The sequence below is a fragment of the Periplaneta americana genome, chromosome 1 (genome assembly GCF_040183065.1).
Source record: "Periplaneta americana isolate PAMFEO1 chromosome 1, P.americana_PAMFEO1_priV1, whole genome shotgun sequence".
In the NCBI taxonomy this organism is placed as follows: domain Eukaryota; kingdom Metazoa; phylum Arthropoda; class Insecta; order Blattodea; family Blattidae; genus Periplaneta; species Periplaneta americana.
Genome location: NC_091117.1, coordinates 175,474,385 through 175,492,243, shown reverse-complemented (window position 1 = coordinate 175,492,243; position 17,859 = coordinate 175,474,385). Strand labels below are relative to the sequence as shown.

Below are 17,859 nucleotides of genomic sequence, written 5' to 3'. Positions count from 1 at the left end.
ATCTATATATAATATAGAGCTATATGTTGTTGTTTTCTAATGCCAGGCGTTTGACAATAAAGTCATTTGACCTTTCGCACTCCAATATTTTTCAAAGATATTATCATGGTCAGCCACTGAAGCACAGATTTTGAGGTGTTCCGAATCCATTTCTTGGTTTGAGTTGCACAATGGGCAGTTAGGGGACTGATATATACCAATTCTATGCAGGTGTTTGGCCAATCAATCATGGGCTGTTGCCAATCTAAATGCAGCTACAGACTATTTTCGTGGTAAATCGGGAATTAACTATGGTTTATGATGCAGAGAGTTCCACTTTTTCCCTTGAGATTGTGTTATAATAGTCTGTAAATATAAGCCGAAAGGAAGGCGAAGTGTTGGATGACCAAGGAAGAGATGGACTGATCAATTTTAAGCAATGTTGACCCTTGCTGATGTGGATACGGAACGGACTAATGGCCCAAACAGCGATGCTAATGATGATCAGACCGTTGATTTAGGACCTTCAACGGTACCAAAGGGAAAATACTGAATGACAAGAATGACGTCTAAAATAAGTGCGGGCATGGCTTCTATATTTATAAACTATAGCGAGTAACAATATTAACTGTTAGTGCCTAAAGTTTCGGACTCTAATGTTGATAAAAACGAAACAAATTTGCTTATCCCAATGAAAATGTTAGCAGCAAATTTAAGTATCTTTGTTTTTAGTTGGTTATTTTACGACGCTTTATCAACTACTATGGTTATTTAGCGTCTGAGTGAGATGAAGGTGATAATGCTAGCGAGATGAGCCTAGGGTCCAGCGCCGAAAGTTACCCAGCATTTGTTCTTAATGATAAAGATAATAAAGATAAAGATAGCCTATTGTGTCCCATGAAGGGCAAAGGTCTCCTTAAATAAGGGAAAGCTCTATTTGCCTAACGTGGTGAGCTAGTTCACGTTAGACGTGATATTTAAGTCTAGGAACTTGAATTTCTTTAACAATGATTCTCTCACTGCCTTTCACAACTTCCTGTCTATGCACAAATGTCTCTCGAGTGGTTTCCATTTTCTTCTGTCTCTTGCCTCTCTGGACCATTGTTGACCTGCCTTTTCTTTGAGGAAGTCTGGCCATCTGCGCCGAGGTCTGCCCTGAAGTCTCCTTCCTATACGGGGGTCCCACATGGTAGCTCGGTATGTCCATCTGTCGCCTGGTAGCCTGGCCACGTGTCCACCCCATTTCCATTTGAATGTAATGGCTGCATGTGTGATGTCCTGTGTATCTGCTAGTTGGTACAGTGTCGCATTTGGGATTTTCTCCTTCAGTGAACGCCCATAATTTTGCGCATCATTTTCCTTTGACACGTTTGTAGTTTGGTCCTGTGTTTTCCTGTTAGCGACCATGTTTGGCACCCATAAAGTAATACAGGATAAACAGAGGTCTCCAGTGCCTGTATTTTAGTTTTTCTACTTAAGGTTTTGTCAAGCAGAATGAATTTAAGGGCCCAAAATGCCTTCCAGGACAGGGAGATCCTTCTATTTATTTCCTTTTCTGTTCTGTCCTTGAAAGAGATTAGTTGTCCCAGACAAGTGTATTCAGCCACGTATTGAAGTGGTAGTTTTTAATGGGCTGAGGGAAAACCCTAGAAAATACTTCAACCAGGTAACTTGTCCCAACCAGGATTTGAACCCGGGCCCGCTCGTTTCACGGTCAGACAGGTTCTCTTTACTTACTACGTCAATCCGTTTTGTAATTAAATTTATTTAATTGCTGCAGGTGTCTCAGAAGTTGTTGTTCCATGCCTACGTGTCGTGGCTGATCGTGACATCTGTGGATTCTAATTTCACTTTCGAGGACCGAGTCAGGTTCCTGAACATCGGTGTCGACGCAGACCTGGTAGTGGCGACTCTAAAAAAGACGACAAAAGAGGACGAGGCCCACCGAAGCATCAAGAACATGGACACTCCCCCTCGCAGCAAGAGGCAGAGCTCCCGCTACCGACAGAAAGACAGGAGAGGCGATGTCAACCGGGAGATAAGAACGTGCGTGACGAATTCGGATCGGGCCGAATACTCCGGCACGGCGTTCTCGTTGGAACAGATCTACAAGATCCGCCCCACCTCGAACAGCTCTCTAGTGGCACAGCCCCTCGGATCGTGGGGTGCGAAGAATGGTACCCGCAATCTGACATTTCCGTCCGACATCGAGCAGCGGAATGATTTTCGAGGCTTGCCTTTGCTCGTGGGCGTGAAGAACGCCAGTCAGAACACGGCTGAAACTGGTGACAGAGTCTTCAAAGACATGGGACTGGCTCCGCAGAGCTCCGACGACGAGATCGAGGACGACAACCATCTCATGGATGTGCTGGACTTCATAGTCCGGTCGCTGAACGCCAGGTCAGGCTCGTTTGATAACTCTTAGATTATTATCTCACATAGAGAGACCAGAATGATGTCTCAGCGAAATTGGTCTAGCCTATTAAAACAATCTTTCTTCTCAACTGTTATTCTAACTAATAATTAGGGCTGGCACTTTCCGTATCGCAACACAGGATTATAGTTACGTATAAGTCGGGAGGCGAGACCTGGCATGTGATCTGTGTGTAGGGGAAAGTACAGGGACATCATTTTATTTTTACTAACATTTCTAATATTAACCTGTTTATACCTTTGGATTAACGGTTAAGATCCGGAAACACAGTTTGCTACCCCCCCCCCTTCCACGACTGGACTTCGATGATACTGGCGTAAAATACAAACAAATCACTTTACTCGGTATAGGAGGGAAGAAAAGTAGTACATCCATTTACGTAAACTAGGAAATATCGCGATTTTGAGTTTGATAATTTTCATTAGGTTTTTGTTTAATCAAAATACAGTACAGTATTAACAATGAGTGTTTCTAACTCACGAACTGAGCTGTCCATTCGGACGTATCCATTACGCAGTGTATTATTTGTCTACATCACATCAGCGTACAATATAGAGAATGAAGTTAAATTGAAAAATAATCATAATATGGATATTTATACACATGTTTGAAAATGGTGGCCATTCATTTCGATACAGGCTTCAGTTCTTTTGTGCATATTATCGCACTATAGACTATTGTCCCGAATTACAATTACCAGTTTCGTCCTTCGTACTAGTAATTCATGTTGAAATAGGCCTAATTCTGTACCTACTCTGTAAAAGAGTACCTTACGTATTGTAAATTCAATCTTCATTTTCTGCGCGATCCGAAAAGGTAAAATTATTCAGACATGCTATCTACTGTCCGTCCAATTGGTTTTGTCGTAGAAAGGGGGGAAATCACGTGACAGTTAATTACTTAACGAGGCCCTTTAATTTAAGTTATTTTAAACAGTATAATAATATAACGTAGACGTCCAATCTAACAAAAATTAATGTTTTCAGAAAAGAGCTAAGACAGCCCAGCCACTAGCCTTTACAGAGGGGCTAGCAGAAGCGGGTGGGGGAAACTGGGATGCGACGTAGGCAAACGGACGACAGTACCTGTGCGAAAATATGATTCAATATTGAAAGCTCTTTCGTCACTGGAAAACGCGAACATATTTCTGGAACGTACTATACTCACCAACTCAGTACTGTTTACTAGGCGACTTTGACTGCATAGGCTGCCTTGGTTCTGTGTGGAGTACGGTTGGAAGTTTACTAGTAGAGGGAATGGGAGTGAAGTACATTAAAAAACTCAGATACAATAAAAGTCGAAGTAAAAATAAAACGATGTCCCTGTATGAGCTATCGGAAAGAGAGTTGCGTACTGCCAGATATAGCTACTGTGCTGCAGTCGTCTTGTAAAAACTGCTCGCACACGTAATGTACGACAGCAACTGAACTGGTACTAAGCATACTAAGGTATTCAATAAGACGCACTACATGTAGTTAGTTGTCATCCGATATTTTAGAAGCTCCTTCTAGGCTGTCAGTATTTCGGGAAATGGCACCAAGTTTACCTTTTTCTCCAAGACCGGTCATAGTTCGTTGGGTAACGTGGTTGGTAGATGTTTTCATACAATTGCTGACGTAAGAAATCCTCTCTATACTGAAGGTTATTCGATTAGAGCGACGAAATTACCTCATATCGAGCCAACTCTTTTAAGAATTGCTAACACTGAATGACATTTCAAACATGTAGCAAGGGAAATCACAATGTTGTAGGCCTAATCAGGAAATCGGGAAATTGTTAAAGCCCTTCAATATTGTCGATGAATTGTCTTCTTCTTCTTCTTCTTCTTCTTCTTCTTCTTCTTCTTCTTCTTCTTCTTCTTAAGGCACTACAACTTCAAAATCGAATGTCTTGGCCTTCTCAACAATTTTTTTTCCAGGATCTTCTATTCTGTATGACCATCATCCAATCCGTGATTCTTAGCTTCCTCAAATCATTGACAATATCTTCCCAGCGTCTTTTCGGTCCACCCGCTGCTCTACGATGAATTGTCAGAAATCATTAATCAACCTACTTATGGAACAAGGCAGCTGTGAAAGAAAAATTGAAGAATGCAGTATTTTATAATTTATGTAAAATTAGACATGAACTTGAAGGGCCAAACTTTGGCTGCACTTGAAATAAATAAATAAATAAATAAATAAATAAATAAATAAATAAATAAATAAATAAATACATAAATAAATAAATAAATAAATAAATAAATAAATAAATAAATAAATAAATAAATAAATAAATGAATGAATAAATAAGTAAATAAGTAAATACATAAATAAATAAATAAATAAATAAATAAATAAATAAATAAATAAGTAAATAACTAAATAAATAAATAACTAAATAAGTAAGTAAATAAATAACTAAATACATAAATAACAAAATAAATAAATAAATAACTACGTAACTAAGTAAATAAATAAATAGATGAATGAATGAATGAATGAATGAATGAATGAATGAATGAATGAATGAATGAATGAATGAATGAATGAATTCCTCTTTTCAAGTTTGTTTTTTTTTACCTTGGGAATTTCTTTGAAGTGAATTGTTTATGGCAGGCAGAGTAACCATCTCATGCCCCCATGTTTAAATTGCTTCCAGTGCACTTCATTAGAACCATACAGTATAATTATTTTCCCCTATTTTCGTATTACAGGGTTGTTATCTAAGAAATTAGCAAGTTCTTTGTGATAGTAGAAGAGAAAGTGTGGGGGAAGGGAAGAGGTCCGTGGCCCATTTCTTTAGGGCTCATCCCGACAGTTTCTTATCACGTCTTGTGACTCTTTAGCGCCGGCTCGAAAAGTATCAACGAAAAACAAACAGGACAGCATGAAGGGTTGCCTATATTGTAGGTGCAATGTATTTATGAAATCAAAGAGATGCCGTTCGTGCAGTGACAATTATTATTGGTTAAACAAGCTTCCTGTTGTCTCACTTCTCCTCAGACCACGCGAGGTGCTGATATACTCGTAGTGTACTTCGCGGGTCGGAAAGTGTCAGCCTTACTAAAAAAACTAAACATGTGTGTGTGCGTGCGTGTGCTACCTCACCTCATTTCTCCTCACACCACCACAGTGTACTCTACCTAACCAGACGCCCCATCCACTCACAGCTTTTACGCTCTTCATGTGTCTTTATATTGCAGCTATGAACTGGTGCCCTTCTCCAAACTGGGCTGGCAGAACGAAGAAGGAGCCTGGCTGTTTATGCTTGGTGCCGTCACCACGGGAACCGTGGACCTGGGTCTCGACAACGTCGTCATCACCCGGGATCGATCCAAAGACATGTTCTTCACTCTACCTATTGTGCAGTCCATGTATGTATGAACGACATACGGAGTTGGGAGTTTTTGGCATAGGCCTACTGCGCTCTGGAAGAAATAGTTTCATTATGTAAAATTATGTAAATGCAACATACAGTATTTGAGATATTTTAGTTGTCTATCGTCCATCTGAGCCGAAGGGCTTTATTGCTGTCAATTTAATTCCACACCAAATGAGCGAACAATACTTAATTACCAGCTGATGCTGGCAGTAGCGTGTTTACTTGCTGATCCGGAGCTGCGCTCGGGCGTGAGTTCGATTCCCGTTTGGGCTGATTGCCCGGTTGGGTTTTTTTCCCAGGTTTTCCTCAATCGTAAGGCAAATGTCAGGTAATCTACGCCGAATCCTCGGCCTCATCTCGCCAAATATCATCTCACTATCACCATTTCCATCGACGCTAAATGAAGGTTTCAGAGCCATAGTGGGCCAAGCGCCATTTATTAAAAACGGAGAAACCAAGGGTTAAAGTTAAGTGAATACCATAGTTCAATGAAGACTGACATATCATTTAGTTTGAATGTGTATACTTGAGATAGGTTTGGAAATAAATCCCGAAAAGACAAAGTATATGATTATGTCTCGTGACGAGAATATTGTACGAAATGGAAATATAAAAATTGGAAATTTATCCTTTGAAGGGGTGAAAAATTCAAATACCTGGGAGCAACAATAACAAATATACATGATGGTCGGGAATAAATTAAACACAGAATAAATATGGGAAATGCCTGTTATTATTCGATTGAGAAGCTTTTATCACCCAGTCTGCTGTCAAAAAATCTGAAAGTTAGAATTGATAAAACTGTTATATTACCGGTTGTTCTTTATGGTTGTGAAACTTGGACTCTCACTTTGAGAGAGGAACAGAGATTAAGGGTGTTTGAGAATAAGGTTCTTAGGAAAATATTTGTGGCTAAGAGGGATGAAGTTACAGGAGAATGGAGAAAGTTACACAATACAGAACTGCACGCATTGTATTCTTCACCTGACATAATTAGGAACATTAAATCCAAGCGTTTGAGATGGGCAGGGCATGTAGCAACGTATGGGCGAATCCAGAAATGCATATAGAGTGTTAGTTGGGAGTCGGGAGGGAACAAGACCTTTGGGGAGGCCGAGACGTAGATGGGAAGATCATATTAAAATGGATTTGAGGGAGGTGGGATGTGATGGTAGAGACTGGATTAATCTTGCTCAGGATAGGGACCAATGGCGGGCTTATGTGAGGGCGACAATGAACTTCCGGGTTCCTTAAAAGCCAGGAAGTAAGTAAGTATACTTTATAGTACTTGCTATATGTTTCCATTGAATTATGGTAACTTAATAACTTCATTTTAACCCATGTTTTCTACGGTTTTAGTAAATGGCGCTTGGCCCACTATGGTTCTGAACCCTTCAAATAACCTCGTAGTTGATACAGCGTCATTAAATAAAGAAGTAAATAAAAATAGCAATAATGCGTGATAGTAAAAGGAAGAGCTATGCGCTAGAACAAAAATTTAAATTTATAAATGAAGTTGAAGCAAATCCCAACAAAGTACGTAGAAACTGAGAGTACAAGAAGTTTGTAATAAACATTAACATCTTCTTCTTCTTCTTTCCTTCAAGTATTAGGCCAAATGGCCTGTTACGATCTCACAGGTGAATTTTGAATCCAGCGCTTCTTTGGACGACCGAGAGATCTCTTCCCGTTTGGACGATAGTGGAGCATGACTTTTGGGATTCTATCTCTATGCATGCGATGCAGATGATTTATCCAGTTGTTCTGATGTTTTACGTGATTAATTACAGATTCTAGTTGTAATTCTTCCATTACATCTTCATTGCGTTTGTGATCCCATTTCGTATATCGCGCTGTATATCTCATAAATTTCATTTCATTATCCGTTATTCTGCTTTCGTCTTTCTTCCTCAGTGTCCATGCCTCACTGCCGTAACAAAGTACAGGTCTCGCCAAGGTCTTGTAAAGACGAATTCGAGTATGCCTTTGTACTAGGGAAGGTTTCGTAATGGTGTTAATTATTCCCATTGTTTTAGTGTATTTAGAAATTTTCTGTGAAATGTCTACTTCATCGAAAAAAGATAATGTGTATCCGAGATATGTAAAATAATTTATCCTTTTTAATATTTTTTAATCTAAACATATTTTGCTAGACACAGGGTATTTTTCGCAGAAGGCCATAATTTTAGTTTTTTCTTTATTGATTTTCATATCATATTTAATTCCAATTTTAATTAAAATAAACATAAAACATAACATAAAAATAATAAAGATATCTTATGGACTGAGTTCATGATTGAAGAAAATTTTTCATAGTAAATGTATATAGTGCATTAAAATCTAGTCTTATTTATACGCAGTTCTGAGTTGTGCGTGATTTCAATTGTTTCCCTTCGGTTACGTGCATGTTTTGCTTATTTGAATGTTAATACCAGGAGGAATATCTACTTCCGCCGACCCGAATCCAGCGCCATGCGCGACATCTTCCTGGCGCCCTTCAGCCCGCGCCTATTGGCTAGCGTCGCGATGACTGGAGTGGTGATTGCCACGGCCATGGTGCTCGTCACCGCGTCAACCAAGAAGAAGACGACCGGCGCCGACACCGCGGTCTACAAGACGCGGTGGAGCCTGGGAGAGGCCATGGTCTGGAGCGTCAGTGTTCTCTGCATGCAAGGTGACGACAGGCTTCTCTTTCGTCTGTTTATACGGGTTAAGGCGAGCATAATTTGAAATAAAATATACAGGGTGGGCCGCTCGAATGTACCTACTTTCAATTGTAGCTATGTGACTGGTAAACGGTTGAAGATGGAAACCTACAGTAACGTTTATATGAAAGAAAAACTCAACAAGTTTCGATATGCACATCACCATATCTCTACGTGAGCTCCAGCTGTCACTGTGACGATATCGAGGCGATGAACGATTTCTTGCCAAGCACCTTGGAGCATGTCTTCTGAAATGCTCTCAATAGTTACTATGATGCGCTCCTGAACATCACGAAGCTCTCTGACTGGAGTGGCGTACACTTTTCCTTCGACGTAGCACCAGAAAAAGAAATCGTATTGGCGAATTCCACTCGTTTGGGTTTGTCATCCAGCTCCAGACGTTGCATTAACTGCACTTTGTATGCGTACAGTTTGAGACGTTTGTGGAGAATTCGTTGCAATGTTGATTTTGGTACTTGAAATTCCCGTGAAGCTCTTCCTAATGACTTCCGCGGGCTTCGCTCATATGCGGTTTGAACATTTGCAACCATTTTGTCGGATGTTCTACGACCACCACCATGCTTCTTTAACACCGATCCTGTAGCTAAAAATGTATCGTTCCACTTCTTAATGCTTTTAGCAGTTGAGGCATCATGGTTAAACACTTGCCGATACTCTCTTTGAACTCTAGCAATTGATTTAAACTCCGCATACCATAACACAGTTTGCGCTTTCATCTGCGGTGACGCCATTTTGACAATCGATACAATTTACGAAAAGAAACCGTGTCTGTGCACCATCTGATGATAGGATTTGAAACTTGTTGAGTTTTCCTTTCATATAAACGTTACCGTAAGGTTCTATCTTCAACCGTTCACCAGTCACATACAATTGAAATTACGTATATTCGAGCGGTCCACTCTGTATTATAAAGAAACTTCATCTAATTTTTCTCTAAATAATTTGACAAATTTTCGTTTTTGACATCCCTGATTACGAATAAATGCCTTTGGCACATAGTCTGTCTGACTGCCTGCCTCCCTCCCGCGTCTATGTGTTTGGATATGTGTGTTTGTACGTATTTGTGTATATAAAAAGTAGATCTGGAGCAATGTTTATAAATATCTGGATTCTTGATGGAGCTTTCAGAAAAATGTTGATACTGGATATCAATAATTACATTATTTATCAACATCTGAAAACAAACTTCGACCCCTTCTGACACCCCGGAAAAAACTATGTGCTTCTCAGGTCATGTGCAGCATTTCAGGAAAAACACTTTTAATGCTTTTGCAACATTTTTCATATTATACCCATGGTTCGGCGTCTATGATGAAAACATGTTGCTGTGATGAACTTCTTCAGGCCATATCAACTTCAAGAAACTGGTAAATAATTGTGCGATAGTTGCAATCTGTTCTGAGCAGCGACACTTAGAATTCTTTTGTTGTTGTTGTTGTTGTTGTTGTTGACATTGGCAACGAGATGCTTTATATCATCAGTCGTCTTATCTATTGAGATCCATATTTTCAAATTTTGAGTTTCTCCTCTATTCATTTGCAATAGTTGACTTATTAGGTATAGATTCTTTGGTATACTTTTGCAAAAAACTCTTTTAATCTGTGATGTTCTAGCTTCCAAAACCTAATTTTGGCATCAGGAAAAATTTACATAAATCCAATGAAAATTGTGATTGTCAGCTGTTGAAAATACCTCTGTAAGTAGAGAAATAGTCTTCTCTCCAATCTTCAGCAACATGGTTTTATGTTTGGATGTGCTGATGTGCTGTGATATGAAATATCTAGGTCAATTTATTTTCATGATTCACCAGTGCACATATACTTTACATACTATAACTGTACATCCTATGAAAATGCGTTTAAATCCATTAACGTAATTGTGAACTTGCTTCGCAAAAACACACTCACTTTTGGCATGTTGCTCAACTGATACCACAGAAATTAAGTCAAGGGTAACAAACGAAAACTAATTCTATTTCTCTTATATTGGTAACAACATTCATTATAGTGTTAAATGAAATGACAATGCAATACAATTCTTGTGGTATTATCAAATTCTGTAAAAGATAAAATTCGGCTTCTCTTTTGGATTGCTGAGCACACAACGGAAGCTTGCCTTTGTTAAGTTGTTCCAATAAGCATATCATTGCCATCAGTCAAAATCTGTTAACCTTTTATACACCTCTCACTGCGAGTATCAGATTATTTGTATGTGGTGCCCCTAATTCAATAAGGCTATGTCTGTCTGTGCTTTCTGAATTAAATCACACAGCAGGTGCACAATATAAAGACGTCGTCAAATTCTTGTTACTAAGTATTTTAGGTAATGTAACTATTCATGTTGTATAAGTAGAATAATGGCCGAGTTAACTATTTAAGTATTTCTTGCTTGTTATTTAACTCCGCTATAACAACTACTAGGTTATTTAGCGTCGATATAATTAGAGATGGTATTTGACGAGATGAGCCATGTATTGTGGGTCCCTATCACCACGACATGGCGCGTCCTCAGGTTGCCGATAGAGGAGACGGCCTCCAGATATGAATAAGCTGTCGTGGACAGCCGACAAGGAGTGGTCCTCCAGCTTGGGCGAAGGGCTAATTGTACGAAAACGTACAATAAGCTGGATTAATCTTGCACGCGATAGGGACCGATGGTGGGCTTATGTTAGGGCGACAATGAACCTGCGGATTCCTTAAGAGCCATTTGTAAGTAAGTATTTGACGAGATAGGTCGAAGATTCTCATTGTGATTACCTGACATTTGCCTTACAGTTTGAGAAACCTCATGGAAAAAACAAGAAGATAAGGGATGTCAGCATCGGGATCACTAATGTCACTCAGTTCACCTATAAAACTTTTAAAAAACTTTAAAGATATCTCTTGAATACCTCTTGGATTCGGCGGCATTTTAATGCAAATCTTCGAGGGAAGGCGAAACTTACAATTTTTGGATCAATTATATGTTCTGACAGGATTCTACCAAAAGTTATTTTGCATTCTGTGTTGCAGGCAGTTCGTGGAGTCCCAATTCCCCGTCTGGCTGCCTGGTGCTAATTTTCAGCCTGTGCTTCGCCCTTGTCATCTACAACGCCTACGCCGCCTTCATCACTTCGGTGTTATCTGTGAGGGTTGCATCCATCAGAGGCCTAGGCGACCTCCTGGATAGTGACTTCCATTTCGGCTACACCCTACGCGGCCAGGATGAGACCTTCCTGCGAGTGAGTCTGTAATTTTCAATAAAATATATAGATTGTCTTAGCTATGACTAACATAGAACCATAGAGCATTCTAGTTACTTTGAACAAATCGGAGCCACCGGCGTGGCTCAGTCGGTTAAGGCGCTTGCCTGCCGGTTTGAAGTTGCGCTCGGGCGCGGGTTCGATCCCCGCTTGGGCTGATTACCTGGTTGGGTTTTTCCGAGGTTTTCCCCAACTGTAAGATGAATGCCAGGTAATGTGTGGCGAATCCTCGGCCTCATCTCGCCAAATACCATCTCGCTGTCACCAGTCTCATCGACGCTAAATAACCTCGTTGATACAGCCGACTGAGCCACGCCGGAAGTTGCGTAGACAGAAGCAACTCGATGGGTAGTAAGAATAAAGCTTAAGTACTTTCTCAAGGTGTATACTTAAGAGTATGAGCACTTCCTGTGATTTTATTTTCGTAACCACTAGAACATACTCATTTTCGTAAGAATAAAGACATTCTACCTAACGCGAATATGACATTTCTACAGCCTTCTTGATCGTTTAAAAGTCAGTATATACTCGTGTTACCTATCCTCTTTGACCACATTGCTCAGTTTTTTTTATAAACTTTCACATGCTATCGGCATGCTGTAGTGATGTTTTGCTTTTTGTAAATGTTGATAATAAATAAATAAATAATAATAAATAATAAATAAATAAATAAACATGAAAGAGAGAGTGAATGTTAAGCGACGTTAATAAAACAGGAAACAAGAAAATAGTACTGAGAAATCGTCATTACAGGATGTTGGATAGAGATTACAATCCATTTCTAGAATTCCAATTATGCTAATTGTATTTTTTTATTATGGAGAGTTATATATATAATTTTGAAGTTACAAGTAATTAATGCATTTTTCAATACAAATTTTACAAAATAAACTGTAATTGTTAATTATATTTAACAATACAATCAAACCTTATAATTTGATAGCCATTCATATTTTTATAGGTTATGTTTTTTATGAATAACAAATACGTATTTAACCTTTTTCACATTCACTTTTTTGAAGTGTTAAAGGCTTCTGAAGTTCACGTCTTTTTCTATATTTTTCCATGAGGCACTACAGAGTTCATAAATGCTGCCATTTTTTTAAATTTAACTTTAAACTGAATACAAATCAACAAATACTCAGAATTGAGCCTGCTACAAGCCATACTTAGACTAACATGAGAACAAACTTATAAATTTGAGAATATACTAGCTTTTATTCGTATCAAGCATGAGTATATTACATTCTGTACAAGATGGGCACTTGAGTATATTCTACTATGCTTCCATGTTATGAGTATGTAATCAAAAATGAGTAGGTACTCAAATGTTCTTATTCATACTAATAAGAGTATTTACTAAAAAAAGTCCAGTATATACTATATAATCATGTTATTCTTACCACGGGATATGTAACCTTCCTCGTAGTTCAGCATGTGTAACTTTTATTAATTATAGCATGTACGAATACACATTTACGAGTATATTTCTATTTCATACTGAGAATTACATTATTAGTGTAGTTTCACATTGAAGTGGTCCGATGTTGGATGCTCACAGTCTGTTAACGATACAACTCTTCGGCGGTTGTACTTTCGTGGCCTGGTGCGCAACCATGGCGTTCGCGAAGCGTCCGAGGGACTACTGAAGGCAGCTCGCGGGGGCTACGCCTTCTTCGTGTCAGCACGTCTGGGGCGCAAGGCGCTCAATTCCTTCATAGCGCAGGACAAGCGCTGCTCCATCCAGGAGCTCACGGTGGAAGCTACGCGGAGCGCCATCGCATTGCCCATGGGCTTCGCCTCACCCTACCGCCGACTCGTCAATCTCAGGTACGCACACATAGTTAAATAGGCTATCTGGTAGAAGGCCCAGGTTCCAATTTCCAAGTGAAAAGATTTGGTGATAGAACAGTTTTTCGTGGTATTCCTAGTTTCTTTGAATAATGGTCCCAATGGAAAGTATCCATCTTTCCAAGTTACTAGACTAGACGCCAGTTCGGAAGGCGGTCGGCTGCTGTATTCGCCGTAGCATTTCTGGCATGTGACGTCACAAGCTTGTACAGCAGAACCAATCGGAATCAGTCTGTAACAAATACTTCCCAAGTTCGTTTGTTCACGTGTGAGTGTTTCAGTACATTGAATAAGTAAAACTAACATTTACTGTGTGTGTGTGCAAGTTAAATAAATGGAAGAAGATACTGTAAAAAACAAGTATTGCACAGGCAGGTGCGGAAAATATTGTTTAAGGTGTATAATTATTTTAAAAACGCTGTCGGCATCTTGATGCTGGCTGCAACGTTGCCAACGTGCAAGAAACAACTGCAGAAGCATGTGGTGTGGGATTGAGAACCGTGCAAAGAATATTGTTAGTGAAGGAAACAGGGTTTGTTTGGTGTCCTGCTTACAGTAATCAACGGCTAAGGTCATTATTGTTTTTGATAATTTATATTCTCTCCTGCGCTATTTGTATTGCACGTGCGCTTGAAGTACGCTGCCTTGCCCTCTCTATCTATGTCTATCGACGCAAACGCAAGCAGACTAACGCCTTCCGAATTGCCGTCGACTCTATAATATAGATCTAGCACTACAGTGGAGTCAAAAACTTCCAACGTTTCACAAGCATCAATGAAGTGCAAGCGCGACGTTGGCAAGTCTACAGAGTCAAACAAGATGGCGGTGTTTCACCGAGCCCTTCTGACAGGCGGCGCGGCCTGTACTGTGGGCTCTCTTTTCGTTTGAAGGTATATTATGTTCGCAAATTTCAATGACGTTTTTCAGAAGCTGTTCGATATTGTTTTGCAATAATTATGTAAAAAGAGCGAAGAAACCTTTAGATTCTCAATAAGAAAAGCAATGTTGTAACACAATAAATCAATAAATCAATCAATCAATCAATCAATCAATCAATCTTCTTAAAGTATCCAGCTGTTTGCTGACAACATAAAGTCCACTATAGTCCACTGTAGTCTGTTCAGTTGTTTTTCACGAGAAATGAGGTTTATTTTGATCGGTGTTCATTATAGATGCCTGTTGCTAGTAGCCAGAGTTGAGGTGTAGTCAATATATACTGCAGGGCTGTGTCGTCTGCAACTGGAACTGATGATTTTAATTTACTCCTTTCGTGGTTTATGGATGGACAGTACAGAAGAATGTGTTCCAGATCTTCATCATGATTATTACACCACAGACAAGTAGGATTATCAGAAATGTGAAATCAGTGTAGGTACAATTGTGTGACAATGGCTCTTGTTAAAAACGTTTGAACATGTCTGGGAAAGTTTTTGTACATTTGCAGGTCATTTGTTTTTTTTTTTTTTTTTTTTGTGCGGACTGTAAAATTTTTCCTTTGTCAGAAGAGAGCCAATTGTTGATCCATAGGTTTATAAAATGAGACTTTACTGAAGCAAAAACACAAGTAGCACAATAATAACATTAAAAAATATACCTTTTGAAGTATTTTTTGCTATACCTGGGAAAAGCTAATCTTGTGTCCTCATCCTCGTCGCCATCATCATTATCATCAACAATATTATTATTACCTGTGTTTTTGTCCTGTTGTAAGTTAAGAATTATTGGCATTAAAATTTCTTGATGTCCTGTTAAATTCGTGAAAGCCTTTTCTTGCAATTTCTCTTTGATTGCACACAAGCAAACCAGTTTTTTCCTAATCATGTAGCATAAGTTCATCATTAACAAGTTTTTTCATTTTTTTTTAAATTTCGAAGGTCGTGCTTTTCTTTGAGAATTCTTCTTCCATCTGCAGGCAAACAATTGAGGAGCACAGTGGAAAAGCGGCTCATGCTACATTACTGTTGAAGTGGAATAAATGCTTCTCCTACAAAATTTAGTTTTTGTGGTATGGACTTCTTTTCCACCGATTTCCTCAATTAATTTTTTCATTATGCTGACAGTCATAAGAAGGGGGCCACAAGTTCTGGCCTCGTTTCCTTTGTTCATGAAATTCATGTTATTTTCTCATTATTTTGTAAAGAATGCACTCTTTGGGAAATATCAAATTTTGTTTCCGATGTAGAGAAATTGACTATCTTACAGCATCGAAGAGTGAAATTCAGAAGATATATTCAATTGATGTAAAACCACGTTTGAAAACATCCATGTCAAAGTGCAATTTGGTACAATTTATTGAGCGTGTACGTCATTTTAAAGAAACTGGGAGAGCAGACGTATAGGCGCCATTAGTATTTTGGAAGAAACCAAAGGTAGAACTGCAGTCTGCAACTCAGTTGACAGTTCGCTGTCCCTTAGACTGGAATATGAGGAAGAGAAATACTGATTACAATGTGCAGGCAGCAGGGTGGTCCTGGTATTGTAAATAACGGCCACTCTGGAATTTCAAAACAGTTGTGTTGGAAGCATTTTAGTTGGGGTTTCTAGAGAAATCGTAGCATGATTCACTTAGCCTTAAAAGTTGTTTTTTATTTTTTAAATTTCAATTTTTAAATAACCTACAACGCATGCAGTAGGTCGCGGGTGATCGAGGTCTTGTTTTATTTTGAAGGACTATTCTTTTTAACAATCTACAAATTTAGCAACGGACCGCGAAGGCCACGGTTTGACACCCCAGGTGTATATGCTGAGGAGATCTGTGAAATAAATTTTCCATATAGTTATTGCATCCTTCTAAGGAACACGATAAAATTTGGGTGCTTCATTGTAGACTACAAAATCTAATTTTAAAAAATCTGCGATACCTTTGCCATTTAATTTCCATTTGGAAGGAAACATTGTAACACACAAAGTAAGACAATTTCGCATCACGCTGTTTATTTCAGTCTGTTGCGCATGCGGGAGGCTGGAGTGCTGGGGCCTATCCAGGAGCGCATGCTACCTCCGATGCCACGTTGCCAAGCCTACTCTGCGTTCAACAGCGCCAGCCTCACTGACGTGTACTCCGCTTTCCTAGTGCTGGTGGTCGGGCTGGCCACGGCCATCTTTATGGGTATATCAGAGAAGATCTGGAAGCGCAGAGTATCTCTGGGAAACTGGATAGCCCTCAAGTGGGCCGGCAAGGACAGGAGAGAGTCTCTGCCCATTCCTCCTAGATTTCCCGTCCACAAGCCAACCAGGCTTCATCCCGGTCTCCATTGGCTCGACTAGTCTCTCCAGAACTAGCATGAGTAGTCCCAGCCTTATACGTAGTTGCGTAGGAAAATGTTGATTGAATGTTAGTTGCTACTATACTTAAGTGGGAGATTGTATTCCAAAATGCAAGGCATGATGGTAAAAAAATGGTAGTGCGGCAGTTCTTATGATTCATCAGTGACAGATTGTATTACATGCATTCAATAGCAAACGTAGGCCTACATAGAGAAATCTAGTGTATTCATAATATGTATGGGGACAATGCTATCGGAGAGAGCACGGCAAGAAAATGGTTTTCTCGTTTTAAGAAGGATCGTGTAAACATTAGTGACACTCCACGTTCATGAAGATCTTCGGGGTTTGATGAAGACCGTTTAAACACAATAATCCACAATGATCCACGTCATTATACCCGAGAACTGGCAAATGTGATGAACTGTAACCATTACACCATCGTGCGACATTTATTGCCACCAACTGAGACGTCTTGCACACGCAATCCAACAAAAACGACCAACATGACTGCGTGAAATGATGCTACTCCATGATAACGCCAGTCCGCACCCTGCTAACCTGACACAAAACACTATCCAGGAGTTGGGTTGGGAAGTCATTCCGCACCCACCTTATTCACCTGATCTTGCGGCCTCAGATTTTCACCTTTTCCGCTCTCAATTGAACAACCTTCAAGGAACTTCCTTTCCGAATGAAAATGCGCTCCGAACATGGCTTGACGACTTCTTTAACTCAAAACCACGCGATTTCTACAGGCGTGGAATCGAAAAACTACTCCAGCGTTGGCAGACTGTTGTAAATAGTGAAAGAGAGTACTGTATATTTGATGATTAACTTCTCTCTTATGTGTATCTGATGTGTTTAATAAACATATGAAAAATCGTTACGGAATTATGCACCAACCTAATATTTACGCAAGTATTTATATTATTTATCTATTTATTTTATTTACACATTTTATTTATTTATTTATTTATTTAAGGTATTTATTTACTTGT

General features: G+C 39.3%; 1 protein-coding gene across 1 annotated transcript in view; it reads left to right on the top strand.

The window, feature by feature from the left end:
* LOC138704557 (probable glutamate receptor) overlaps positions 1–17,743 on the top strand; it is a 148,329-nt gene extending 130,586 nt beyond the window's left edge. Inside the window, exons 4-9 of the mRNA XM_069832590.1 lie at positions 1,760–2,379; positions 5,598–5,768; positions 8,212–8,450; positions 11,514–11,722; positions 13,305–13,573; positions 16,537–17,743. Of these exons, the coding sequence (XP_069688691.1) occupies positions 1,760–2,379; positions 5,598–5,768; positions 8,212–8,450; positions 11,514–11,722; positions 13,305–13,573; positions 16,537–16,861 (1,833 nt within the window). The 3' untranslated portion in view covers positions 16,862–17,743. The remainder of the gene's footprint in view (positions 1–1,759; positions 2,380–5,597; positions 5,769–8,211; positions 8,451–11,513; positions 11,723–13,304; positions 13,574–16,536) is intronic.
* The last annotated feature ends 116 nt before the right edge of the window (positions 17,744–17,859 follow it).